Source organism: Crocuta crocuta, unplaced genomic scaffold, assembly GCF_008692635.1.
Source record: "Crocuta crocuta isolate KB4526 unplaced genomic scaffold, BGI_CrCroc_1.0 scaffold186, whole genome shotgun sequence".
NCBI lineage: Eukaryota > Metazoa > Chordata > Mammalia > Carnivora > Hyaenidae > Crocuta > Crocuta crocuta.
In genome coordinates this window covers 5,780,950-5,808,410 of record NW_027551569.1, presented here as the reverse complement: position 1 = coordinate 5,808,410, position 27,461 = coordinate 5,780,950, and the positions used below count along the sequence as shown (strand labels likewise).

The 27,461-nt window shown below is 50.9% G+C and overlaps 2 protein-coding genes across 3 annotated transcripts in view; one reads left to right on the top strand and one right to left on the bottom strand.

The window, feature by feature from the left end:
- Nucleotides 1–1,572: 1,572 nt before the first annotated feature.
- TGFB3 (transforming growth factor beta 3) lies at nucleotides 1,573–23,290 on the bottom strand. 2 transcript variants are annotated; one of them, XM_077750761.1, is made up of 7 exons: nucleotides 21,902–23,290; nucleotides 14,364–14,527; nucleotides 13,940–14,069; nucleotides 8,581–8,688; nucleotides 5,827–6,028; nucleotides 3,683–3,836; nucleotides 1,573–2,810 (listed from the first exon to the last, which is right to left on the bottom strand). In XM_077750761.1, the coding sequence occupies exons 1-7, from the start codon at nucleotides 22,251–22,253 to the stop codon at nucleotides 2,652–2,654; spliced, it is 1,269 nt and encodes a 422-aa protein (XP_077606887.1). In that variant the 5' UTR covers nucleotides 22,254–23,290; the 3' UTR covers nucleotides 1,573–2,651. The 2 variants fall into 2 exon arrangements, with proteins under 2 accessions (XP_077606887.1, XP_077606888.1); XM_077750762.1 differs by having other exon boundaries at nucleotides 5,827–5,998.
- A 3,907-nt stretch (nucleotides 23,291–27,197) lies between these two features.
- Nucleotides 27,198–27,461, top strand: part of IFT43 (intraflagellar transport 43) — an 82,044-nt gene continuing 81,780 nt past the window's right edge. The window contains exon 1 of the mRNA XM_077750671.1: nucleotides 27,198–27,262. Coding sequence (XP_077606797.1) covers nucleotides 27,209–27,262 — 54 coding nt within the window. The 5' untranslated portion in view covers nucleotides 27,198–27,208. The remainder of the gene's footprint in view (nucleotides 27,263–27,461) is intronic.

Here is a 27,461-nt window from a genome sequence, read left to right as displayed (position 1 = left end):
AACCATGGTGTCGTTTCCAGTGTCCCTCCCTCCCCTCTCTCAAAACAAGCATGTATTTTTTTAAGACAGACAGACAATGGCTCAAGTTTCTGTAGTGCCTATAAGCGGCATGTGGAATGGAGAGGCTGGACCTCAGACCCCCGTCCATATTTGTATCTGCTGGTAAAGATAAGAATAGAGCTCTAATATAAAAAGAACATTTGGAATCACAGTGTGTTCTGTTTTCTTTGGGATACTTCAGGAAACATATCTCATTGCTTTGGTTCATTAGGATGAGCCACAGACCAACATTTTAGTGATGGCCAATGAGGCTGGATAAGAAGGAAGGTTTATTCTAGGGTCCGAAAGATTATTTCTCTCTTCCTTATTTAAGCCTCAAGGAAGGACCAGTGATGTCCGATATAATACACTGCTGCTCAAAATGGACCCTCCCCCAGGCCTAAAGACCCCCTCAAGCTGCAGCCTGAAATTGTACATTTTTAGTAAACACTTGGGCGCTTCTCCTGCCCACCGAAACCAGAGGACAGCTGCCACGAGTGAGTAGACTCTAAGCTTAGGATAGCAATGGCCATGGCCACAGGGCTGGGCCCTCTCTAGGCCCACTACTTTCCTCGGGTAGGATGGTCCACAATCCCAGCAGCCATGATTTTAGGGCAGGCACACAGCCCCCCAAAGACAGTGGAATCAAGGCCACATGGGATGAAGCCTTAGACACAAAAGCTCTTAGGGTTGGTTGGGCAGGGACAAAGCAGGAAGGAAAGTCCTAGGGACCAAAATCAGGAGTTCAGTTCGGGAGAACTCCAGAAGAAGCAAGATACATCTACACACCACACGCACACACAGACCCTTCAACCTGCACGTTTTAGCTTCCGATAGACTTTCTCCCCAATGGTACGCTGATTTCACTAGAAGAACATGTTTTTGGGGAGCTGCTAGATGGTTCCTCACTCACTGCAGATGGTTGCTTCAGGTGGACATTAACGTCCCAGTGGAATTCTGCATCACTCGGATCTGGGACCTCAAAACAGAACTGTGGGGGTGTTCTTTGCCCGCCCTCTCCCATCCCTAAATCACTGACAAGAAGGCTCTCTGTCTGTGAAGGGTTTCCTGGCAAGCTTAACCCGATAACAGAATTAGCCTCATCTTCTCAGGCCATTTGCCACAGACAGTTTCTCTAATTCCCCACTGAGGTGGCGGGTGAGATTAGATTTTCAAAAAGGATGGTGTTCGTCATTAATAGTGAATGTGCAGACCAACACATTTCCACGTACAAGGGCTCACCCCAAGTGATTTTCACCCACGGTCACACTTTCTGCCGATCTGAGCCACTGCCACTGCCTCTGCGTGCCTGAGAACAAAATATCCACGAGAAGGAAAGGAGCACCAACAACAGCTGAGTCTTCTCCCTCCGATGGCAGAAGGCAGTGGACCACTGTCCGGGGGATTCACACTAAGCAGCGCAGCCTGCCGCAGGCTCCCGTTCCCTCTGGTTAGTAGATATGAACAGGGAATTAAAAAAAAAAGTGATCAAGGATATTCATCCAGTCAGATGTACACCTTAGAAAAGGCTTTTACTGTTGTAGAAACAATCTTCCAGAAGATGAAAATGATCCAAGATTCCCCAAAAATATTTATTTATACAAAGATTTTGAGAGTAATATTTGTATTTGTCTTTATACCTCAGTCTATGTGTCTGGGGCCAAGTCGTTGTGTGGCACACGTGCCGCTTCCCCACGTGCCTCACCCGTTCTAGCAACTGCTTCCAGGGACACCAGATGGACACAGGGTCTTGGGGCGGGGGTGGGGGTGGGGGTAGAGGGAAACCCATAATGCCCCAAGACTGCCCAGACCCAAGATCCAGATACGTGCACCCTGACCTGGAAGGTGTCTAGCCAGATGTCCAAGGGGAAATACGGTCGAGGAAGAAGGTGAGAGGAGGGGCCCAGAGGGCGGGCAGACGAGCGTCCGTTCCCACCCTCCGCTTCTGAGTTCAGCATATCCATATGGCCCAAACCAGCTGACGGCCCAGGAACGACATTACCTGGATTTTCTCCCTGTAACGACCCTGGGTGCTGACTGATGTTGGGAGGGCCATTTGTAAAAAGCAGATTCATCCTTAATCCCAGGGAGTCTGAGCTACAGATCTGGGACCCTGTCTAGGTAACCTGCCTGAAGGAAAATGCTTGCCTTGTATAATGTAATCCAGGTCCCCTAGAGCAGGTGTGGGGCAGCGATGAGCAAATCTGACCTCAGAAGTGTCTCCCAGCCTGGCCCTGGCCTGGCCGTTCTCCGCCCTTCCTCCTCCCTAGGGTTTCCCAGATCCATTGCTACACCATGTGTCAGGTGCCGACTCGCCGTCCCTCTTCCTCCGTCCCCACCGCCTCTGTCTGGGTCACAGAAGATCTGTGTATTCCGAAGAGCTGGGCCTTCCCCTAACCAAACCCACACTTTCTTTTACCACAGTGATTCTCAGAGCCAGCAAGAAGGAGAAATGTCCCAAAAGGGAACTTCCGTCTCAGCCATTTGCCTGGAGCTGAAGGTTGTGGGCTCCAGGCCTCTAGGTGAGGCGTGTTGCTTTCATGTTTCCCGAGGAGCAGGCAGTCAGGCAGCGACAGTCCTCTTTCCTCTCTCTCTCTGTCACAGGCGGGCTCTCAGCTACACTTACAGGACTTGACCACCATGTTAGAGAGCTGTTCCACCTTGGGGGTCCTCCCGACATAGTACAGGATGGTCAGGGGCTCCAAGTCCTGGGGCACACAGCAAGGCGAGGCAGAGGCTTCAGGGTTCAGGGTGTTGTACAGTCCCAGCACCTGCGGAGGACACATCATTAGAGGCTGGCAAGCCAAGCCCTGGGCCTAGAGCCCCCTGCAAGTTCTGGGGACTTCTCCAGAGACTGAGCGACAGACTGGCCAGCGATGCTCTTTGGGTTTGGGGGAACATCTGTACTTGTTTGAGTGTGATGAGTTGAAGCTTGGAACAATTACCGGGCCACTTTAAAGGGATAATGAGATTTCCCTTGCTGTTAAGAAACACTCCCTGTATCCGTTTTCCTAGCTGCAACTGGTCTCTTTGGTGAGGAGTGATCTCACTAAACACCGCTTTGGGCCATTTAGTAAGCGCCAGAGTGTGGGACCCCAGACCGGATGCAGTAATCATGAGCTATCAGGAAACGTGTTCTACAAATTACTGCTTTATCTTTGATTTCCCTTGAGGGAAAGAAAGGCCAGCTAGTTTCTCCCTTTCTCTTCCCATTGTTCTATATTAGCTTCTTTTGTGTGCTTTGCATTATCTTTCAGAATAACTTTTCTACAGCCAAGACGCTGGAATTATCAGTGCTTGAATGGCTGGTAGAAGCCTCTCTTCCCCAACACTCCTTGCTAGCTGCGGGCATCCACCTCACATATGGGGTGGGGTGTGACCGTTAATTTCCAGAGTGGTAGAAGAGCTTTAGAACAAACTTTAAAAAGTCTGGTTGAAACCATGGGAGAAATTTTAAAGGCCAAAATGTGACAGAGTAGAGTTGGACCAGGGTGCCAAGATCAGCACCTTCAGCAAAGGGATTCTACTCGCCCCCAGATCGCCATTCGCGCATTCAACGTTCAGTCCTGCCTGAACTCAGTTAAACAAGTGGCCCGGTCGACTCCGCCCCAGCGTCCCTCATGGCATGAGCCCCGCCCCGTACCGTGCTGTGGGTTGTGTCCGCGCTGCGGAGGTAGGGGCAGGGGCCTGAGCAGAAGTTGGCGTAGTAGCCCTTAGGTTCGTGGACCCATTTCCAGCCCAGATCTTGTCGGAAGTCAATGTAGAGAGGGCGCACACAGCAGTTCTCCTCCAAATTGCTATGAGAAACATTTATAGACAATCAACCTAAAGGAAACCACCCATATAAAAAACTTCACCAGTGGCCCTCATATTTGTACCCACCATCCTAAGAGGTGGGCCTAATCAATGGAATCCCAGGTTCAAGTGCATTGAGCAGTATATACCATAAAGGCATTTTCTTGTGTTGAAGACCATGGTCCCAAGGACATAAAGGCACATAACAGATGATACATAAGAGAAAAAAGGCAAAGGGGGCCCTGCCGCCTTTCTCATGATGAATCAAAGCAGCGCCCTAAATTGTTTCACATAGAACCAAGCACTGAATGCTCTTACTCAGCTCAGCTTTGTTGAGGTTGGTTGGTACATCGTTCCCTTCCTGAGGTGCACCCAACCAGACATGAACTCTAAGCTTATGCTACTCACATACAACCTGAGACTGCTCAGTCTAAATCCAGAGACCATCAAATTAAAACGAAGGGTATCCTTCCATTAGACTCATGATTTACCCCAAGTGCGATTATCAGGCCATTTCAACTCTGTTCCTTACAGAAATCCATTTGGTAGTAACCCTTGCCGAGTGGGCATCTAGCCTGCCCACTATTCAGTAGCCATCCCTCCCTCCCTTCTCCCTTGCCACCTCCCATTACAGAGTCAAGAGCATCATTTTCCTGGCCTCTCTTGCTGGGTAGGGGTAGGCATGGGACCCCACAATGACCAATCAGACATAAGGAGAAGTATGCAGAGGGTAAGGGCAAATTCTGGCAAAAATATTTGATTCTTTATAAAAGTCACAGGTGGGAAAGGAAGGCTCTTGGCTCTGCCTCTTCCCCCTTTCTTGTTTTGAGCTTGGACAAGCTACCTGGAACTTCAGCAATCACTGCAACTGTAAGCAAGAAGATGAAAAGCAAGCCAACATAGTAATCATGGCAGCCTGCAGAGAGAGAAAGCCCGTATTCCCGATGGCATAACTAGGCAACCAGACCAGCCCTGAGCCTGCTGCTATGAGCCTCCTGTGAACAAGAAATCCTCTGTGGTTTAGGCCACCATTACTTGCAACCAAGGGTGTCCATTCCTAACTGATTAAGAGCCCCACAGAACAAATCCACACGCCAGCCTTCTGACACTCGGCGGCAACTTCACTCCTTTTCTATTACACCTTCAAGCTCAACAGCCCTAGTTCACTCAGCCGCTCCTCACAAGACATGGTTGTAGATCTGAAAACTTTCCTAATTCATTCTCCCCCAGCTCCATTCAGGCATCTTCCTCTCCAGCTGAATTGACCCATTCGTGCCCCTTCCTTCCTCTGCCCTCATCCAAGCCTTTTCTCATCCATGGAGGCTCAAATTCCACACCCTTCTGAAGCCTTTCCTGCATCCACAGATGAACTTCTTGCTCCAAATTCTCCAAGCACTCTTTCGGACCTTCTCACGGACATGGGCATTTTCTACCTTTCAGTAATTGCTGGGTGTGCTTCATCATCCCCTGCCTTAGCAATGAAGAGCTAAACTAAATAAAGAAAAGAGGCTCTCTTCCTTTTTCGCTCTTCACAGTGGCTACGTACCACTTCTGAATTAGTTCATTAATTTCTCCAGCTCATATTCCCCTGGCATGTGGAGACTGCCCTCCTTCCCCTCACCCAGGAGCATCCTTGCACAGCTCATAGGGAACAGAGCACTTCTTTCACGGGAAGTTCTGCGCTCATCTCCCCCACGCACAAACACACCCTACAAGTCCTTTAAGCAGGACACCTACAGAGAGGCTTCAGCCAGGTTTGTCCGATCCAAACCCTCTGAGCAAGACGCCTCCTCGTTTACCTCACCCCGCCCTCACAGAGCTGGGCTGTGGAGAAACAGTAGAGCTCCCAGAAAAACAAGAAGACATTTCTAAGAGGGCTTGTGAATAGCGTCCAGGACTGCTGGGTTAGTGCTGTAAGCCTAGGGACTGAGCCCCAGCAACCACACAGTAGACGTCTCAGGAGTTCTGGGTCGTGAGAGGGCCCGAGCTCACCGGAAGCAATAGTTGGTGTCCAGGGCCCGCTTCTTCCTCTGCCCGCCCTGGCCCGGGTTGTCCAGCCGGTGCGGGGGAATCATCATGAGGATGAGGTGAGGGTTGTGATGGTCCTTCTGCTTCTTGAGGCGTCCCAGATCCCCACGGCCGTGATCATCCTCACTGTCCACGCCTGCAGAAGGGGAAACAGGAGGACAGTCTCCTGTGTAAGGAAGGCAGAGTGGAGGCTGTGTCCTCATCCGGTCCCATCTCCACCCAGGAGGAGGGGCAGCGCAGTCCTGCGGACGGCGTTGGGAGAAGCACGGCTCCGTGCTGATACCCAGCTGCAGGGAGGGGGAGACCGGGTGGAGGGACTGGTCCAGAGGAGCTCCCAACACATGCGTGCTTGGATCCCCTCAATCCCCTCAGGACTCCTGTGTATCAGTCTTCCAGAATGCAGAGAACCCTTCCAAGAGGCTTCCTGGGGAAGCTTCCCTGAAGCATCCCAGGCAGTGATCTAACACATTGCTTTGCGCTGTCGGTGTAGATTCTGAGACTTAGAATCTTGGGGTGTGAGTTTCCTTTTATGATTTGAATTGGACAAGATAGCACAGAAGTCCTACCCATAATGTCAGGTGTCTCAGTTTAAGGTAGCTTGAACGGGAGCCAGAGGAATGAGACTGAGTCATCGTTAACATGCATGTGCACTAGTAGTTTCAAAGTGTTTTCACTATAATGCTCAGGTGAGATAATGAGGTATATGATACACAGATTAGCAAATAAACTCGGTGGGGGGTACTTGCTATTTCATCTAAAAAGGAGAAGACTGAAGACTGAATTAGAGACTTTCGACTAAAAGATCTATTTTGTGACAGGCAGCTGCCAGCTGCTGTCCATCTCCAGCAAGGACAGGAACACAAGAAGCTTAATTTGCACAGTGACGGAAGGGACCTGGACCCCACGAAGGGGCTCTAGGACTGTAAGAAGAATGGGAGGCCTGGATCTAAAATTCCCTTTTCTCCACATTGAGATACCACCTCACACCGGTCAGAGTGGCTAAAATTAACAACTCAGGAAACAAGAGATGTTGGCGAGGATACGGAGAAACAGGAACCCTCTTGCACAGCTGGTGGGAGTGCAAACTGGTGCAGCCACTCCGGAAAACAGTGTGGAGGTTCCACAAATAATTAAAAATAGAATTATCCTACAACCTAGCAATTGCACTACTAGGTATTTATCCAAAGGATACAGAAGTGCTGATGCATAGGGGCACATGCACCCCAATGTTTATAGCAGCACTTTCAACAATAGCCAAGTTACGGAAAAACCCCAATGTCCATCAATTGATGAATGAATCAAGAAGATATGGTTTATATGTACAATGGAATACTCCTTGGTAATGAGAAAGAATGAAACCTGGCTATTTGTAGCAACGTGGATGGAACTCAAGGGTGTTGTGCAAAGTGAAGTAAGTCAGTCAAAGAAAGACAGATATATCTTTTCACTCATGTGGAATTTAAGAAACTTAACAGAAGACCATGGGGAAGGGAGAAAAATAGTTTCAAATAGAGAGGGAGGCAAACCATAAGAGACTCTTAAATACAGAGAACAAACTGAAGGTTGATAGGAGGGTGGGGGAGAGGGGGAAATAGGTGACGGACATTGAGGAGGGCACTTGTTGAGATGAGCACTGGGTGTCGTATGTAAGTGATGAATCATGGGAATCTATTCCTGAAGCCCAGAGCACACTGTACACACTTTATGTTAGCTGACTTGACAGTAAATTATTTTTAAAAATATTTTTAATAAAAAATAAAATTTCCTTTTCTGCGGCTCATGGACAGCTCAGTCAGTTAAAAGTCCAACTCGTGTTTCAGCTCAGGTCATGATCTCAGTCATGAGATCAAGCCCTGCATCAGGCTCTGTGCTGAGCATGGAGCCTACTTAGGATTCCCTCTCTCTCCCTCTCTCCCCTGCTCGCTCACTCTCCCCAAAAAAATAAAAAATTAAAAGAGTAGATTCTGAAATAGAGTCCATAAAGGGTAAGAGTCCAGGGCTGCGCGCCAAGAGAGGCCTGTACCTTTTCCCAGACAAGACTCTGACCCCAGGCTCTGGCTTGGTTGGTTTGATCTTGAGGAACCACCTGGCTTCCATTATCCAAAATGGGACAATGAAAGGAAAAGAGAACTTCTCTGACATCCAGAGATTGTCCAGAGACTGAACGCTTTAGAAACATGTTGGAAGACTAGAAAAGACTCTCAACTATTTCCCTATCTCAATACAAACACCCTGAGCCCCAAAGCAATCATTCACACCCAGACGACTCCTGGGTGGGAATCAGGGTGCCTCTGTAACATCTGGAAAGTTCAGTAGTCAGATCACCACAGTTTATTTCTTTTAGGGAAGGGAAAGACAATAACGATTTGTTGAGTGTTTGTGGTACTGGGTTTTACATTTGTTATCTCGTTTAATTTGCGTGATAACCCTAAGAAAGAAGTATCCCCATCTCCATTTTACTGACAGAGCTCAGAGAGGTGGACCCATTGGCCTCCATGACTGAACCCCTCTTCCCAACATAATACTGTCTTCCAGATGCTAACATCTTCTGTCACACCCACTGCCTTTGGGGCAAAGCAGAATTACTCAAGTTCAAAATAGTTGGCCATCTCTGCAAGGGAGCTTGGTTACTTTTCTTGGGACTTGGTAGAGGTCTCCCGTTCTATTCCACCTCATCAACCGTCCCCCCACACACACTATACACATCTGTTTTGTTACCTTTGAATTTGATTTCCATCACCTCATGAATGTTTTCCAAGATGTCTCCATTGGGCTGAAAGGTGTGACATGGACAGTGAATGCTGATTTCCAGACCTAAGTTGGACTCTGCAAAATAAGACACAGTCAGTGAGCAAATTCTTTACATGATGCAGAAGTGTACCTATCCCCGTGCACATGGGCCAGGCCTCTGCTCTCACAGGGAGTCATGGGAGCTGAGCAATACTGAGGGTCACCGAGGACAGAAAGTGCCACCAAAGCCACAGTGGACCTCCAGACATGTGTTGCCACATTGCACATGTTTCTGTTATGTCATGAACAACCAAATAAAGGCATAAATTAACAGGCATTATGAAGGAGAATGTTCATGGTCATCTATTTTCAGAGGATAGTAGTGGGGAAAATTGTCACCCACCTCCTTGGGGGAAAAAGAATGAGGACACAAGAAGGAAGAAAAACAGCCATCACGCTCCCTCAGTGTTTCTTAGGAGAGGAGACATTCGAGCCCGCTTGCTGAGGAAGCATAAAGTAAGAGGCAGGGGGATGGGGAGAGGTCAGGGAAAGGGGCTCACTGAAGAACTTTAGAGCAGAGAGGCAGTGATTCAAAAGGCCACAAAGTCCACCAAACGGGAGGAAGATGGCACAGTCTGGGCCATAGGATTAGAAGACAGAAACCAACATTGGAGGTAAGGTCACCTGCAAACAAGCAGTGGTGTCAGTCTAGGTAGAAGGTGCCAGCCCTTCTACCAGGACCATGACTGTGAGTGTAAATGGATGGGTAGATTCCAGAGAAGATAAGATGAAAATCACAGTTACCCTTGGCCATATTTTCCTGAAGGGATAAGGACATAATTAGGTCAAAGTTACTTGGAAGTGTCTTCTCTGGGAATCCTTGTTCGCTTAACGGCAAAGCTGGAGATGTGGATGGCTCACTGGGGGAAAACGAACATCTCAGGAAGACAATTGTGAAATCAGAGCACAGGCCACAGAAGATGGACAACGGCCAAGGGCAAGGGCCCAGATGACATGAGCTCGGAGAGAACTGGCAGGAGGAAATCTAGAGGTGCCAGGGTTTGAGGACTGAAACTCAATGTAAGACCACCAGCTCCAGCCCTTCCTCCTATTAGTTGTGGGATCAAGGTGTTTTGGTTACTCAAGGGAAGCAAGGAAATGAGTAAAAGGGGTTGAGTAAAGTGGAGAGGAAAAAGGAAGAATAAGAAGAGAAACTTTTGAACTGGATCCAGGAGTCCTGTAAAGAGAAACCAGGAAGGATTAGTGTCATGTCAGTTCTGGTGGGTAAGATTCAATTAGGGAAGTTCTGTTGACCTGGAGGCAGCAGAAAGCTGTGGTGTAGGAAAGATCATAGGGAATGGACCTTTCTGCATTCAGGGTCAGCATCTGAGCAAGCTGATTGATTTACTGTGTCCCAAGCTGCCCCAGTTCTGTGTGAGCATCCAGCCTTGGGACCAACCTGGGGTCTTCCCGATATCTGGTGTCATCAGGGAAAACCTCAGAGCCCAAGCCAGCTCAACACCTTTCCCATGCGCAGAATGGCCCAAGTTCAGAGGTTCTGGTCACTGTTAGGCAGGCCTGGATCCCTTTTTCTGCAAAGTCCAGAACCTAGTCTCATCCGTTCTGCTCCAAGCCTGGGCAGCCTCTAGGACATACTGACCCTTGCTAAGCTTGAAGACTTCTGTTCCAGAAGGTTAGCTCTGGTGGGGAGGGATGGGACTAATATAACAAGGAAGCTGAGGCCCAGCCAGAGAACAAGTGAATAGAGACAGAGCTATAGGAGTGTTTTCTTCCGGGTTTAAGGCCATTAAAGGAAGGAGCCAGGGAGGTGGACATGGGCTACAGAATGTATTTCCTATACTCAGAAGGGCCCAAGATAGGTCAAGAGACACCTGGAGTGGGCAAGTTCTGTGATGCTGTGAATTAGAAAGTCAAGGCACAGACAGATGTGTTGGGGATAGTTAGAGTTAGGGGACAGATGGTAATGTAAGATGGTGGCCTGGCTTGGCCAACGGTCTCTGTCTAGGTAGAAAACTCAGAGTGATGATAACAATCAGCAGCTTTTGTTGAGCATTCTCTATCAAGCACCACTTTAAGACTTTACATGTATTAACTCATTCAATCTTTACAATAATCCTACAAAGTAGAGACTACTATTACCACCATTCCCCATTACATAGATGAGGACCCTGAGGCACACAGAAATTAAGTGGCTTGCCCAAGGTACCCAACCAGTAAGAGTAGAGCCAAGATTCAAACCCCTGATGCCGGAGCCATCCGAATTGTTAGAGACAAGGAGGGCTAAAAAGTGGAGCTACAGAGACTACCAAAGGAAGATGCTGTGTTTTCCCAGCATCGCCCCCACCCAAGTCCTGAGCTATGATGCCGGCTGTGCTCCCTGACTGGCCCGCTAGGGGATGCCTGACTCAGCGCACGGAGAAACTGAAGACTATGTGGAGCAATAAATAGCACAAGGATATGAGGACCCTGGCTCCTACCTCTGGATAGGGCTCCAGCCAGCTCTGGGACCCAGAAGGCAGCCTGGGAAGCTGGTGCACAGTAGGCTCTCAGCTGTTTGCTGAATGACTACAAGACCATCTATGTGACTCAGCTTCCTCATCAGTCCACACCACCAACTGTTCCATTTGGAGTCCATCTGCTGCCTTGTTCAGGGCCACGAACTCTGAAAAGACTCCTGAGCTCTGCATAAGTAAAGGTCTGTGTGTGATTCGCCTGTACGAGGGGTGGGAAGCATCTAAGTGGGAACTGAAGGTTCCAATGAAGAACTAACCTCAGAATTGGCAGCAGTGAGGATGGTGGGTGGGGGACCCACAGGTTTTATTACAAAATTATCTTTTTGATGTCTCAAGGAAGATGGAAATCATTCTCCGCGCAAACTTCTCATTGAGCTCTGCAGCTGGGAAAATAAGAACTCCTTCAAGTGCCCAGGGCTTCAAAGAAATCCAGGTGGAGCTGATCAAAATCAGACAGGGAAGCTAAGAGATTAATTTCCCCGGCCTCTCCTTTCTGCAGCCATGTCAGGCTCTAGGTGGAGTGCTGTCTGAGTCAGAATCTCCAACCGAAGAGAAGATCCCAGTCCTGCGGGTGCTCTAAGGCTTCTGCCTTTGTGCTCAGCAGGGGAGATGGGATGGAATTCGCAGGTACCCCTGGAGGTGAGGCAGGACCCCTAGCCCATGATTAGCCAGCTGGGCCATCAGGTAATGCCCCTTCGATGAGAACTTGCAAAATCAGACGCTTACAGGGCCCAGGCAGGTTACATAAGTGAGCAAAGCTAGCCAGCATATCATGCTTAGTGGGGACTGCCAGCCTCACTCTGGGGGGACAGCGGGGACTGGGAGGGCCTACGGGGATGTGAAGAATGCGTGCCCCACCTCAAGCGGTGGCCACTACTCATCTGCCACAGATCACTACCAGGAAATCTTCCAATTTTTCTAGAAAATCCAGAAGTCCAGGTTTTATGTGAAATCTCCTGACTTTAAAAACAGAAACTGTTGACCGTTATTTAATTTATTTTTTTTCTTTTTTTTTTCATTTTTTTTTTCAAACCGTTATTTAATTTAAAACATTATGTAGGCCAAGCCTTAGTGCCTTAACCCGTGGTTTCCCAAAACATCAAGGGCAAGAAAGGGCCCACCAGCCCCGGGGACTCTGGGCATCAGGATATGGATGGACTGTGCCTCTGTGGCAGTGGATGACAGAAGAAAACTCTTGGCAAGAGGGGGAGAATGAACAGACGAGCCCACTGTGGGCATCTGCCCCCACGAGCACCTGTCCCCACGGAGTACCATCCAGACAGAAACACCAGGTAGAGAAGGGGAGAAATCACACAGCGTGATGTTACGAGGCACTGAGACCGCCAGTCAGGAGACTCCGGTTCTGATCTAGGCTGGACAATCCTGGTCAAGTCACATAATCTCTCTGGGCCTCAGGTTTCTTGATCTGACCTAATAAAAGCTCAGTCTTCTGTAACAGGCTAAAAGCCATGAAGCAATCTTAAATGCACTGTATCCTTAACACAGCCCCCTGAGGCATGGAGGGAAGGAAGCACTACCTGATGCTCAAGGTGAGGAAACACAGTAAGCGGGTAAGATATTTGGGATGTATGAAGTTCGATACGCCAATTGGACAGCTGTCCTTGGATAACCACCAAGCTTTCCAAACTTAACTGGCCCCAGCAGAGCCCGCCCCTGTATCTGCTCTTCTCCCAGTCTTTCCCGTGTCAGTAAGTGTGACCACCTGCGTATTCTGTCCACGCTCTGAGAAGCCGTCCTAGACTCCTCTTGTGCACACACCCCGTGCCTCACCAGCCTGTCCAAAATATACAACAAATCTGCATCATCTCCACACCCACGGCTACCGCCCTAGCCAAAGCCCTTTTTGCGGTCATCTGGGCTGCTGCAATGACCCCTAAATGGGTTTTGTTTATTATTTTTGAGAGAGAGTGTATGCAGAGGGGAGGGGCAGAGAGAGAGGGAGACAGAGGATCTGAAGTGGGCTCTGAGCTGACAGCAACAAGCCCGATGCGGGGCTTGAACCATGAGATCATGACCTGAGCTGAAGTCAGATGCTCAACTAACTGAGTCACCTGGGCACCCCGCCTAACTGGTTTGCCTGCTCCTTCCTTTGACTTCATGGCAACCAGAGGGGCCTTTTAAAGTTATAAATCACATCACCTCACTCCTCATCCCAGCCCTGCTTGTAATACTCCCGGGCTTCTCACCACACACGGAATGAGTCCTAAAACCTGACCATGGCCTTACAGGTCCTAAAGTACATGGCTCCAGCTCCCTCTTGCCCCCCAGCTCACTCTGTTCCAGCCACATCGGTCTGTGTGCTGCCAGAACAAATCAAGCCTGCTCCTGCCTGGGGGCCTCACTACCTCCCTTGCCCAGCATATCTTTATTCCAACCTTCTCATGGCTCGGGTCTCCATGCACACACTCCTTCTCCCTGACATCTCAAGTCAGACTCCATTACTCCCTGCCATTCCCACAGTGGCCTCTAGTTTTCATGGTACTCATTATTGAGGATCCTATTCATCAATATGTTTCCTTGTTTGGTATGTGTCTCTCCTACCAGAAAAGAAGCCCCATGGGATACAGACCTCACTGGTCTTGTTCATGACCACACCCCCAGGGCCTGGCTGAGCGGGCATTTTCATAAATACTGGTGGGGTGAACAGATGAAGAACACAGTGAATCGATGGCAAAGCTAGCCTTTGAACCCAGATCTGTGACTCCTCTAGTTTTGTCTTCTTCCTTCTATTTCGTGAGAGACCAAGGGACCTGAGGGTCCTTCCCAAATGCTCAGACTGAGAGTCAACCTACCTCTTCGTAAAAGCCATTCCCGCACAGTGTCAGTGACGTCAAAAGACAGCCACTCGGCAGTGCCCCGCGTGGGCAGATTCTTGCCACCAATGTAGCGCTGTTTGGCGATGTGCTCATCAGGCCGGAGTATCTAGTAGAAGCAAGAGAAAGGAGTAAGTAGCCCAGGCCAGCACAGGGACCGCTGTACCTGTCACAGCACAGGAGGACACGGGAGGCAGCAACAGGAAACTAAAAACTTCCTGAACGCTCCTTCAAACCCTTAGTCAGTGCTTAATCCTCTCAACCACAGACATCCACAGAAAGCAAGGCTCCAAGAAGGTAGGATTCACACCCAGACCTGCCCAACTGTGCACAGAGCAGAGGTCTCAATGGCACGGGGGCTGGCTTTCCAGTCTGTGGGTCTTCTGTTCTGGGAGGGGCTCACCTGGAAGAGCTCGATCCTCTGCTCGCTGCGCTTGGAGCTGGGGTTGGGCACCCTCAAGACCCGGAATTCCGCTCGGAACAGGTTGGTTCCATTTTTCTCCACCGAGGACACGTTGAAGCGGAAGACCTTGGAGGTGATTCCTTTGGGGCAGACGGCCAGCTCATCTAGGAGATCAAGCGAGCGGGAGAGGTGCAGTAAGTGTGTGAGTGAGACCCCCACGAGCAGTATGCTGCCCACAGACACTGGCCAAGTGGCCAAGGTCCCACCCATGACCTCACTAGAGGCTTGAGGCCCCAGGCCTGAAGGTGGAGATGGGAGGAAGATCTTGGTGAAGGCCTGTGGCAAGAGCAAGGAGCCCTGGGAGCCCTGGGACCAGCACTAATGACTGGCCGGTCAAAGGCAATCGCCCCTCTTCCCATGGCCTCGACAACTGGCAGACAACACATCCCAACTCTGGCAGGCTCTACAGCCTCCTTCCTACTCTTTTTGAACCACACATCCTCAAAAGATCTCAGCAATCCCCCTCCCCGCCCCGACAGTTTAACTGTCTCACATCTACTTGCCCCATTCATATGTTCATTCCTTTGGGCGTTCATTCATTCATTACCCGTGTACTGAGCACATGCTATGTGCCAAGCACAGTGCTGACACTAGGAAGCGAAGATGAACAGATGTGCCCCTGCCTTCAAGCAGATTCATATCTGGGGCAGCATCTCAATACAAGAGCCCAAATAATGGGACCAACGGGAAAGTGTCCAGGGCCTTTGGAGGTGCTGCAAAGGGAACAGAGTAGGGAGACAGCAGGAACCACTTGATCTGGGCCCTGTTTGAGGATGAGGAGGAAGGATCTTCCATGCAAGGACTGCTGGGAACACAAAAGGGAGGGAAGGAGATGCAAGTAAGAGGACCTGAAGTAGCCAAGTGAGGGCCCGCGAGACCGGGTCAGCACAGCAGGCTGGGGAGACTGGATTTTATCCCCTTAGCAGTAGGGAGCCATGGAAGGTGTTAGAGCAGTGCGGTGACTTAATTAACACTGTGTTTCAGACCCAATGAGGCAGCATCGGTATGCACAAAGCCACATCTCAAGCCTGGCAGACCCACAGATGTTTCTTCAGACAGAACTGGGCCGTCCCCATTGACTCTTTTCTATGGATTTCTGTCCTTGACGGCACATGCTATGGCAGCCTCTGTCACCCTGCTGGCTTCTTCAGCCCTGTCCACAAGACACAAGGCAACAGATGCGCTTTTCCCACACGTCCGAGCCAGATGAAAAGAAAGATCCTGCCTTTTCTCCTGTGCGCTTTACGCCCTCAAGGTCTGAGCAGCATTAACACCCAGAGAAAAAGTTTCTACACAAATGGTAATAATAGCCAGAACTTGAAATTCAAGCTCATAGACCCAGATTCCACACATAATGGACATGGCTGGAATGAGCTCATAATCACCCCAAGGGGTGGTATAGGAAGTCACGGACAAGGCGGGAAGGATCAGAGCCTTGGAAACAAGCAAATGCGCTACTGATCTTTAGGAAAGGATGAGTGAATGTTTCTGGAAATTGCCATCTGGTGGGCCTGACACTGGTTCTTAGAAAATTAATGGAACAGATGTTAGGAAAACAAATGTGTGAATGCCGGCTAATGAAGCCCTGATTAATAACTGGCTTTGAAAGGACAAATACTGCCAACTATTCCCTAAGCTATTTCAGATAGAACCAGAAAGAGGCATCAGTGTGAGCAATTTAATTTGTAAGTTTGCCAGTTTGGAACCCTCTGGACATGGGCAAGTTCCTTAGACTGGCAACCCTCTTAGGTTAGTGGTACACTTGGTTCTTGAAGGAGCTGTCTTTGGTGTGGCTTCAGTTATAAAGAGCACCTCCAGCAGCTGCTGAAAGGGGGCATAGAGTGTATGTGCATGAGATATACACACTGCTGTGGAAAGGAAGATGGAACAGAAGATGGCATGTGCCGGTGAGGAGAGTCAGAGCGTGGTCAAGACAGTAAGAAGCCAGGTCATGGGGGCAGCGATGAGCTAAGAGGGTCTTCAGGACACCCTTGTAACCATCCCTCCTGTGTTTCTTCCAGTCCGTCAATCAGATATCTGTTCCCTAAGATGGAGTCCTCTTGGTGAGAACTTCAAGGAGATTTCGAGAAGGAGGTGGGAAGTGTCATTTTTTATCACTGGGATCTACAGGTTTCTAGCAGAGGTAGAAGGGACACTGAGGGGGGCAACCCTCCTCATGTGAAGAAACTGATGTCCAGGGCGGTCTTGGCCTTGGCTGACACCAGTAAATTGACACTATCAGTAAAGCTCAGACAGAATCGTTAGTGATTACAAAAGAACTGCCTGGGAGAGAAAAGAACATGTAAATACAATCTTGGCAATTAAATCCACTGAATAATAATGATGTTTTAAATAATTTGTGGAAGGAGATTGTAATTCAACTACGATAACACCACCGTATGTTGCAGAGAGCTCTTATTAACTCATCCCGACCCCCTAACAATCCTCGAGGAGAATGAGAAGTCAAATTGACCATTTCGCAAATGAGAGGGGTGCCTGGGTGGCTCAGTCAGTGGAGCGTCTGACTTCAGCTCACGGTTCATGAGTTTGAGCCCCACATCGGGCTCACTGCTGTTGGTGCAGAGCCCACTTTGGATCCTCTGTCCTCTGTCCCCCTCTCTCTCTGCCCCTTCCCCGTGCACACACTCTCTCTCTCTAAAATAAAAAAAAAATTACAAATGAGAAAACTGAATGTCAGGAAAGTTAGTGGGTAGCACAGGTGGTATTTAAACCCAGGTCTTTGGGCCACACCTCTTTCATTGAAGCGGGGACTCTGGAAGTTGGGGGGCCCGGAGATATCTAGTGGAGGCACAGTTTTACCAACAAAACAAAGGCTTCCCTGAAGTGGCCCGGAGCGCCAACTGAGGCCTAAGCCACAGCCAAGCCACACTCAGTTCTCTGGGTAAGCCATGCGTCTGCAGGATGCCGGGGTTCCTGGGAGCTAGACTACAGGATCCACCTTTCAAATTACATTATGACCAACTTTTTCCACTGCGCAAGAAATACATACATTGGCGGAGACCCTTTTTTCCCTTGTTTGCTATGGGGAGAGAAAAACAAGCAAAGAATATTCATGTAGAGTTTTCACAGAAAAAAAACATGGAAACAGCTGACCGTGTTTGGACCATGACTTTGAAAGTGTTTTCAGACACCAGGGCTCCTAGATGTGCCTTTGCTTACGTACATCATTTCTGCATGTAAGACCATGTGGGTCCCAGTGACGGCATGCAGGTATCAGCGCGGGCACACTTCTTCACTCTGGCTGCATGTTAGAATCCCCGGGAGGGCCTTGGAAACACAGGATGCCTGGCCCTACTCCCCAGAGATGCTGACTACCTTGGAGTGGGTGGGTCCAGAGCTTTCTTCTTTCTTTCTTTCCTTTTTTTTTTTTTTTAAGATCTCCAGATGATTCCGATGTGTAGCCAGAGTTGAGAACCACAGTTTATAGTGCTCTGCAAAGGGTACCATGGCTTCCAGATGTTCTGGAAGTTTGAGAAACCCCCCTCCAATGATTTAGCCATTAAACGGGTTAACCTTGAAATGTATTAGACGTGCAGATGGGCCAATGCATCATTAAAAAAAAAAACAGAATTAGAAGCCCATCAACATTTTAGGCCCATGTTACACGTTGGGAAATGTCACAAAAAGACCCAGAGTTTCTGCTCTTCTGGGTAGCGGCAAGGTCTAGTCAGGCTGGACCCACCTTCCTAAATGCAGAAATCAGCAGGAACAGAGCAGGGGGGTGCCCTCTTTTAACAGGGTGGGGTAGCTTCCGGCTCCCCCCACCCCATCAGCCTCCCACGAACCCTCTTCTCTCCTCGACCCTGAGGCCAAGTGTCCTGTGGTGTGAGGCCAAGTGTCATGGTGCTGGTGCTGAGGCTTTTCTTCCAGATCTTTCATATTAGCTGCCTGGCCTCGATGGGCACTTGTGTTTACAGCCCCTTAAGGAGAGGTCTGTGCTAGTTCACTGAGTCTAATGGGGTGCTTTTTGGAAATACAGATTCCCCAGGACCCCACCCCCAGATTCTGATTCTGTAAGGGTGGGGTTGGGCCTGGGAATCCACATTTTTTACACGTATGTAGCCCCTGGACCGTTCTTCAAGAAATACTGACCCAGCGTGCAGAGGGCACTCACTGGCCCTTAGAACAAATGAGATCGTGCGGTACAAAATGTCTTTCAATTTTCAGAATGAAAAATCCAAATCCGAAGGCAGCATCCAGGAAAGAAAGGCCAAAATATCAAGTTTTCTCTTTGCTCAGGAACTCTGTGTTTGCCCGTTGTCTTAGAGCCACTCTTAGATGAAAACAAGAGTCTCCCGCCAGGCACAGATAATTACAAGCCAGAAGTTAAAACAACACCTACGCTGGTGATATCTTGATAACAAGGATGACAAAGGAATGGAAAAGCCCGTGTCTTTCGCCACCATGTGGGTCAGAGAGAGCCTCTGCATAGCCAACTCCTGGTGAATTATAAAAGGATTTCCAGAGTCCTGCCTTCACTGCTGAGCCTGTTGAATCATCCCAGATGTATGCCTAAAATTGCTTCAGCTGCGAGAGAGCTTAGAGATGATCTCTGCCTTTACAGATGAGAAAACTGAGGCTCAGAGAGGTGACCTGCCTAATTCCATCTGGTGTGGTTGCTTAAACCGGCCTGAGGCTCTTCATTAGATAAAGAAACCCCTTCCGCTGAATTTGGGAGCACATCTGTGATGGTCGCAATCCCCTGGCCGTAACAATAGGCAGAGCTAAGACAGAGCATGCCCAGTTGTCCCTGTGCCGTCTGCCATCAGGCCTACAAGTATCTCCTGCCTCTCCCGCTTGGTCTGATGCGACTTGTTCACATATCAAAGTGAAAGTTTTTGTTGTAAATCAAAGTGCTATTGGATCCTTAGGGTCAAAGGCGGGACTTAAATGTTTATTTTACACACTGGTGTTAGTGCCTAACAGCACGCGTTCTGCAGGCAGAACATCTAGGTTAGGGCCCCTGCTCTTTGAGGCACATTACTTAACTGATGCATGCTTCTGTGTCCTTATTTATAAGGCAGACAATCGGGGCTCCTATCTGACAGGGCAGGGCCAGAAGATGGGCCCTCTTCTCTCGGCTCACCGTGGCGCCTGGGTGCAGGAGCAGGCTGGGAATGATGAAATGCGGAAGTGAATATGATCTCATCACTTCCCCCCAGAAGTTCTGGCACCCAGACCCTGCTGGTGTCCCCCCGCGGACCCAGCGCCACCCCAGGACACAGCCCTCTCGGGCTCAGGACAGGCTTCCCTCACCCCAAGCCTCTGAGGGTGGCTTTCTGCTCCTTCTCAGCATCTGCCCGCTTCCTTCATTATAATTAGTGTGTCCTCTGCGCCTGCCTCTCCAGGGCTGGCTCAGCACCTGACCAGCTGCAGGGCGGGCCCAAGCCGCGTCTGCTCAGCCTCTGTGTCACCTCCAACAGCTGCAGAGAGTCTGGGCTTGCTTCCTGTTTGCACCTGCAAGCCTCCATGGCATCGCCTGTGTCCCACTGGGCCCTGGTTCTGCCACAACATCCCAAATAGTATCTCGCTCCCTGTGCCCAGCTTGCTCCCAGCCTGGCCAGGGTCTGTGGCCCAAGGGCCACCCCTGCCTGCTAGGGTCCTGGTGCTGCGGGCCGAGCCGCCCAGCATCTGTGTGCCCTTGCCCTGGCTCTCCCCAAGACTGCTCACTACTCGTGTCCTCAGTCTCTGTCCAAAACCCACGTGCACTGGCACCCGTGTGCCCTCGCATGCACCTGGCCCATTCATTCTCAGCTCCGGATTCCAGGCTGGATGGGCCCCTGTGACTCCGCATCCCTCCTCCCTGGGACTCCACCTCCTGACCCAGATCGTGAGGTCCGAGCCCTTCTCTCTCACTCTGGGCTCTCTTCAGTCCTCTCTTGCAGGCCTCAGTTTTTCCTCTTTGTGGCCACTATCTCCTGACTTGGTGGTTGCTGGGTTGTTGGGGGTTCAGCGATGCAGGTGCTGGTGCCTCTGGGAACTGTGGGCGCCTGGCAGACCCGGAGCCAGACCCACTGCGGGATCCGGGGCAGGGTGCACTCGCTCTGCCTCTTACTCCGGCTCTGCCCCACGCGGTAGCCACATCCTAAGGCAAGGCTCTCCAGGCGGCCACAGGAAACGGGAGTGGGAACCCCTCGCCAGTAACCACAGGCTCCCGGACCTGGCACGGGCCAGCTCCCAGTAGGGCCTTTTGCACCTTCAGCTGGAGCTGCTCCACCCACCAGCCACCTACTCCTCTTCCTTCCCTGCAGCCAGGTTCCTTTCAACCCCCGCAGTTCCCCCACTGACCGCCCCCCCAACCCTGCCTGCTCTCTCTGGCTCCCACTCCCCACTGCCAGGTGGGCTGGGAAGAGGTAGTCCGGGCGGTGAGGACACCTGCTGGTAGGAAAAGCAAACAGAGCTGCTCCCAGGGTCCCTGGCCCAGAGCGGCTCACATTCCTCCCTCTCGGGCTGTCAGTTTCTCAACATCTGCCAAACCTCTCTCTCGTATTGAGGCTTTTTAAATGTCCGTTCAGTAAACACATATGACTTCCACACGTGTACAAACACACACACACACACACACACACACAGACATCTCACCCAGAGGCCTCCCAGCACAGGGAGCCTCCTGGGAGGACACACTCCCAGACACATGTCCTCTCTGCACCCACAGCCACACCTCCCACCCACTCTTCCCATGACACGCAGACACAAAAGGGCGGCCAGCAATCATGTACACGTCCAGAGTCACAACCCTGCCTTCCCCGTGTCCACAGGCCTGGAAGACGCCCATTTTGAGCCCATGAATCTGTCTACTGTACAAAGCCAGGCTGCACATCGCCCTGAAGCACTTGTACGTGTGAATGTAGGTGCATGCCTTTCAACCACGCTCGCGGCTCACGTGGGTCACGTGTGTGGCATAGACCGAAGGGCCTAGACAGCAAGAAGCTGTCTCTTGCCTGGGCTTCAAAAAGCTTGACAGACATAACCTGGGGCAAGTATACTCTTCTTCCCAAGCACCGGAAAAACTAAACCAAAGACGTGTCATGATGAGTCGCGAAAACAAGGGAGAAGACCGAGGTCTCCAGACTCAGGGAGCCATAAGGGCTTTCAAGAGAGCTGGCCCTGTCCCTCTGTGCCTTCCGGATGCTCGCAGTCACCTATGCTGGCACATGGGCCCGAGCACCTATGCTAACAGGACAGCACAGTGTAATTCCAAAGTAAAATCAGTGGAGGATGTGATGTGAGTTCAGCAAGCCACTCAACTCCGGGGCTCCTGGCCTCCCAAAAGCCCCCGGCTCTTACCAGAATGGCTCTGTCTCCCTCCCCAGCCACCCACCCGGCCCTGCTGTGCATCACACCTCCGGAGCGCTGGCGTGGGTGGACCCGGGGCACCCTGCTGTGAGGCCACCACTAGCCCCCCCCCTCCCCCTGGACCCTCCAGAGCAGACACCCCAGCAAGAATGTGGACTTACTGTGCTCCGCAAGCCCCTGGATCATGTCGAATTTGTGGATTTCTTTGGCATAGTACTCCGACTCGGTGTTTTCCTGAGTGCAGCTGTCCTCCCTCTCCCCCTGCAGCTCCTCCAGCAGCTCCCGGGTGCTGTTGTAAAGGGCCAGGACCTGGTAGGGGACGTGGGTCATCACCGACGGCTCGGGGGGACTGGTGAGCCTGAGCTTGCTCAAGATCTGTCCCCTGATGGCTTCCACCCTCTTCTTCTTGATGTGGCCAAAGTCCAAGGTGGTGCAAGTGGACAGAGAGAGGCTGACCGTGGCAAAGTTCAGCAGGGCCAGGACCACCAGAGCCCTGTGCAAGTGCATCTTCATGCGCAAGCTGGGGAGAGAGGCCGGGGGGGCTGCGAGGCCCGGCGAGGAGGAGACCCCAGCAGTCGTGCAGGAGGGAGGAAAACCAGGCGGCCTCCCTAGATCCCGAAGACTGAGGCTTGGCAAGAAGGTGCATGAACTCACTGCACTGCGAGAGCTTCAGGACTTCCAGGAAGCGCTGGCAACCCTGAGCGCGAAGAAGCCGACTGTGTGCCTTGTAGCTCTGGGTTTCTTCTCCATGTGTCTAAACAGGTTCTGCTGGGCTCTGACTCCCAGCAGGCCAGGTGGAGGGCAAGCAGAGGGCTGGGAGGGGTGGCGAGGCAGCTGGGAGTGGGAAGGGAGCTGGAGTTTTTCCTTAGGTAAAAATAAAGAGAGCGGATATCTGATATTGCCAAATGCCGCTTGGCGATGGGGAGAAAGTGGGTATTTCAAAGAAGGAGCAGAAGGACCATGGCTGGGTCCCAAAATCAAAATCCTTGCCTTGCCCTGAAGGAGGAGAAGAAAAGAGAATGGAAAAGAAAAGGGGAAAAAATTGTTTAAAAAAAAAAAGTCAGATCACCAGTGAGTAGGTGGGGAGAGGCAGGGCCGGGCCGGGCTGGCCCAGCTCAAGCTGTGGGCAACAGGGCACACTTGTCTCTCGGGCACACCATTCATGCTTTCTCTTTTGTTTACACTCCCTCAGGGGCTTTCTAAATGACTTTGTTCACGCTGCCTCTCCTCTTCAGTGGCTGGGAAGTGGGGGTATGTGCAATTGGAAGGCAGGGAGAACAGGCCCCAGGAACAAGAATCCACTTGGACGCCCAGGGTCACCAGCACCTCGACTCGTCTTCTCCCTCGGCCATTGCTTCTGTTCCCTGCTTCTCTTTAAAAAATAAAAAGGAAAAGAAAGAGAAAATAGAAGCCAGTTCACTGCACGCCTGCTCCGGAAAGCTGTTATTCCTTCTTTCTCAGGCTTCTTCCCCTATCTCTCCCCTCTTCTTGCTCACTCCCTTGGCCTTGGCTTTCGGCTTCCCTCCCTTCCTCTCCCTGCTGCTTCTCCCTCTCCCTCTCTCTCTCCCTCGCTCCCTCTCCCTCTCTCACACACACATGCACACACACTACTTTCTCTATTTCTCTCTGCTGAAATTTTATACCTCCCTCCCATGACGTCTCTGGCCCGGGTGGGGGAGGGAGGGACCAGCGCACGCAGCCTCTTTTGCTGCACGATTTTAATGTTTTAAACAGGCACAGGAAAAGCCGAGCCCATTTGAAAAATACTTTGCGAGTCCTCTCGTTCGACGTGGTAACTGAACTTTTTTTCCCCTCTTGGAGTCACTCCTGCTACACGTTGACTGTTTTTCTGGAAAGTTACTCCGACGAATCCCTTCCTTCCTTCTCCCCCAGCTCCTTCGCCCTCTCGCCTGCTGTCAGTCTGTCCTCTCTCCACCGGCCCCGGCCCCCCAGCCCGGGCCGCCCCCGCACCCGGCGGGACACCGGGCAGGGACAGGGACAGGGGCAGGGACAGGGACGCGCGCGCGCGGGGCCTGCTCTGGGGCGGCCGTGCGCACCCTCGGGGGTGGGGGGCGACGCCCGACCGGGGAGCGGGGTTGGAGGTGGGCTCGGCTCCGCGGCGCTCTTGGCCCCGGTTCTTCACTGACAAGCCTGGAGTCGGGCGGCGGGGCCAAAGCTTGGAGATGCTCCAGGGCCATTGAAAATGGTGGCGTTTTCCGGCAGATCGAGGGTGCCCTCTGGCGAGGCGAGGCCGCCAGTNCCGGTCTCCGTCTCGGCCCGAAGTGCGCACAAGTGCGCCTCTCTCTTCCCCGGGCCCCGCTCGGCAGCCGCTCTCGCAGAAATGTCCTCCAGATGTTCGCAGCCTCCCTCCCCGCCGAGGGTTCCGCAGGGAGCTGCGCCAGCGAGCGCAAAGTCAGCAGTTGGCCGCAGCCCATTTCCCAGATGGGTGAGGGGAAGTTTTCTCTCCGCTCGCTCTCGTTCCTCTTCTCCAGCTAAGCTTCTAGGCCTTTTCCCACGAGAAGCTCAGAGAAGGCAAGGCGCGTTGCTTCCCAGCAACACAGCCCCTGAATTGATCACTCCTGGGAATCAGTGCTGCTTCCAGCCACTGAACCCCACCTCACCCACCCTTCCTGGACCCTTCCTGTGAGGTCAGCTTCCTGCTCCTGGCTCCTAGGCCGCTGGGATGTTCACAGAATTCCCAGGACAGGCTACTGTTGAGGACACTGAGGCACAGAGCACTTTTTTTTTTCTTTAAGGCCACACGCTTATGGGTGGTGGAGGTGATAGTTAACTCAACCCCTCCAGTTTGGGTAGACATTGTTGTCATTTGAATAACACGAGGAAATCTAGGTGTAGAAAGCTTAAACGTAACTTACCTAGAATATATAGCCAGTAGGTGTCAACACTGAGATTTGGACGCAGGAAGTCTATCACCAGATTCTGTGGACTTCCCCATGCAGTACTGCCTCTGAAATTCAGCCACCACTTGAGAAATATTTTTGACATTCACTGTGTGCCCGACACTGTTCTAGGCGCTGTGGATGAAGCAGTGAACAAAACAAACAAACAAAGCCCTTGCCCTTAATGGAACTTACACAGGTGCATGGGAAAGCCCATAACCCAAGTAATTTATGCACTGTGATAAAAGGTAAGTGCCATGGCAGAGAATAAAGCAGGGAGATAGAATATGGAGCGCTGGGTTGGGATTGCTGAAACTTGAAATAGGGTGACAGAAACCTTACCGAGGCCTTTAAGCAAACACTCGCAAGATGGGAGGAAATTTATTAAAATGATATCCTTCTGAAGACTCCACCTCTACCAAATCACCCTCCGGGGTTGGGGACCTGGCACATGTGTTTTTCATAAACCTCACAGGTGGGGCGGGGCACCTGGGTGGCTCAGTCGGGGGAACATCCTACTCACAGTTTCAGCTCAGGTCATGATCTCATGGGTTCATGGGTTCGAGCCCCACATCCAGCTCTGCTGGCAGCTCTGGGCCTGCTTGGGATTCTCTCTCTCTCCTCCTCTCTCTGCCCCTCCCCTGCGCCCCCTCCCCTCCCCCTCAAAATAAAATAAACTTAAAAAAAAAAAAAAGAGTAGTATAATAACCCTCACAGGTGATTCGGGTGCTCAGCAAGGTCTGGAAGACACTACTCTGGAGCTTCTTTCTGCCCAGAGTAAGCACCAGGCACCATTTGCTTTCAGCAAGTCAAGGAAGAAGTGAGGATAAAGGTTTGAAAACTTCCTTTAAGGCGGTAGTAGTGTCGCTGTGAGCTCACACAAAGCAGGGAGGTAGGATATAGATTTTGGAAAAATCCAAAGAGTAATCCCTTCTTCTTCATCTGGTACCAAGGAAAAAGGAAATAAAAGATTCATTGGAGCCTGTATTTCCTCTGTCTCGGATTTTGGCCATGGATGTTTCTTCAGATTAAAATCTACAGGGTATTTTCATTGAGAAGCAGATCTTGGGTTAATCCCTACAAGCAATTACAAGAGAGAAGACAGGTCCAGAGGGTTCTGCCTGGCCACACAGGTAGTCATCAGCAGAGCCAGGATAAGACCTCAGATGTTCTGACATCCAAGCAGTGTTGTTGCTGTCACAAGGATGCAAACACACGGGCCCTACCCAGTAAACATCTGTGGATGACTGGTTGCATTGAATAATTTATTTGGTATTTAGGAAATGCTTGCAATCCACTTGTAGGGGGTGCTACTTCCACTGGCAAGTCCTCACGTTCTAGCAGTGCTCATCTAGACCTTATGCCCAGCATGATATTGGGAATCTTGCTCACTCTCAGGACCACAAGACCATCTTCTGGGGGTTCCAACTGACCAGGACCAGGGGGATCCATGACTTGGGGATCTCACATGAAGAGTCAATGAAGACTTAACTTGCTTGCCCCATTAGGCTGGGAATTTGAGGCATATCTTCCTTGGCTAGCCTAGGAGAATGGCTGGTACCTAGTAATATGTGCAGGAGAAAAATAACTCTTGTAAGATCTGGTATCAAAAAGGCACCTGGAGGGGCACTGGGGTGGCTCAGTTGGTTAAGCCTCCAACTCTCGATATCTCATGGTTCGCGAATTTGAGCCCCACATCATTGTGCTTTGCGCTGACAGCACGCAGCCTGCTTGGGATTCTGTCTCTCCCTCTCTCTGTCCTTCCTGCACATGCACTCTCCCTCTCAAAATAAATAAATAAACTTAAAACAAAACAAAAAGAAAAGACACCTGGCTCTGCTGCTTAGCACTCAGATGATTTCCCTCAAGTCACCTCTTTGCACCTTGGTGTCCTCAACTGTTGAATAGAGCTATCACTGGTGTTCACTTTGTGGGACTGTTGGAGGGATTACTTATACTTTTGACTGTTATTACTACTTAAGTATTTGACATCTTATTCAGCCTCTTTGTAAAGTTCTTGAAGGCAGAGACTATATATATTGCATTTTCCATTAGAAACTATTTATTTGCACCTGACACCTCCCCCCACCCCGCACTCCCCCACCCTTGAGCCTGTTTTCTTTACTGTCCAATGGAGACAATACAACTTACCTTGTTTTTCCACATATGGTTATTATGCCCTTCACGTGAGCTAATAACTGTGAAGGTCGTTTGTACACTGCAAAGGCTAAATAGGAAGCTAGATAGGAAGGATCAGTTTAATTACTACTATTAGCTAATGCTTTGCACTTAATATTTAAACAGAGCTACAAATGTAGACAGTTCCTAAAGACTAACATTTTCACTGTCCCACAGGAGCAGCCTTAGCAGGATTTACTATCTGGAGGTTTCTTCCAGAAGTTCAGCAAGGAAGTTTACAAAAGTTTTCATTTAAATTCAAAGGGGATACACGGAATCCAGGAATGATGCCGCGGATCCTTTAAATATTGGGATGAAAGGGCGGAGCCGTCGTCAGGGACGCGACTGGGCCGCTTGGTTTCCAGGAAGTGACGTCGGGCGGCCGCGGAGATGGAGGACTTGCTGGACTTAGGCGAGGAGCGGCGCCACAGCTCGGCCACCTCCGTGAGGCTCGGCTTGGGGATTTGGGGCTAGGATTTGGCGGGTGGGGAGGAGCGACCTCTCCGGCCCGGCGTCATTGAGGCGCCTTGGCCTGGCCCGTTCCCAGCGGCCGGAGCGGGCGGGCCCAGAGCCGCCCCGGGGGGAGGCCGGGGAAGAGGCGGCCTCAGCTGCCCCGCCCCCGGGGCCGCGGTGGACTGCGCCG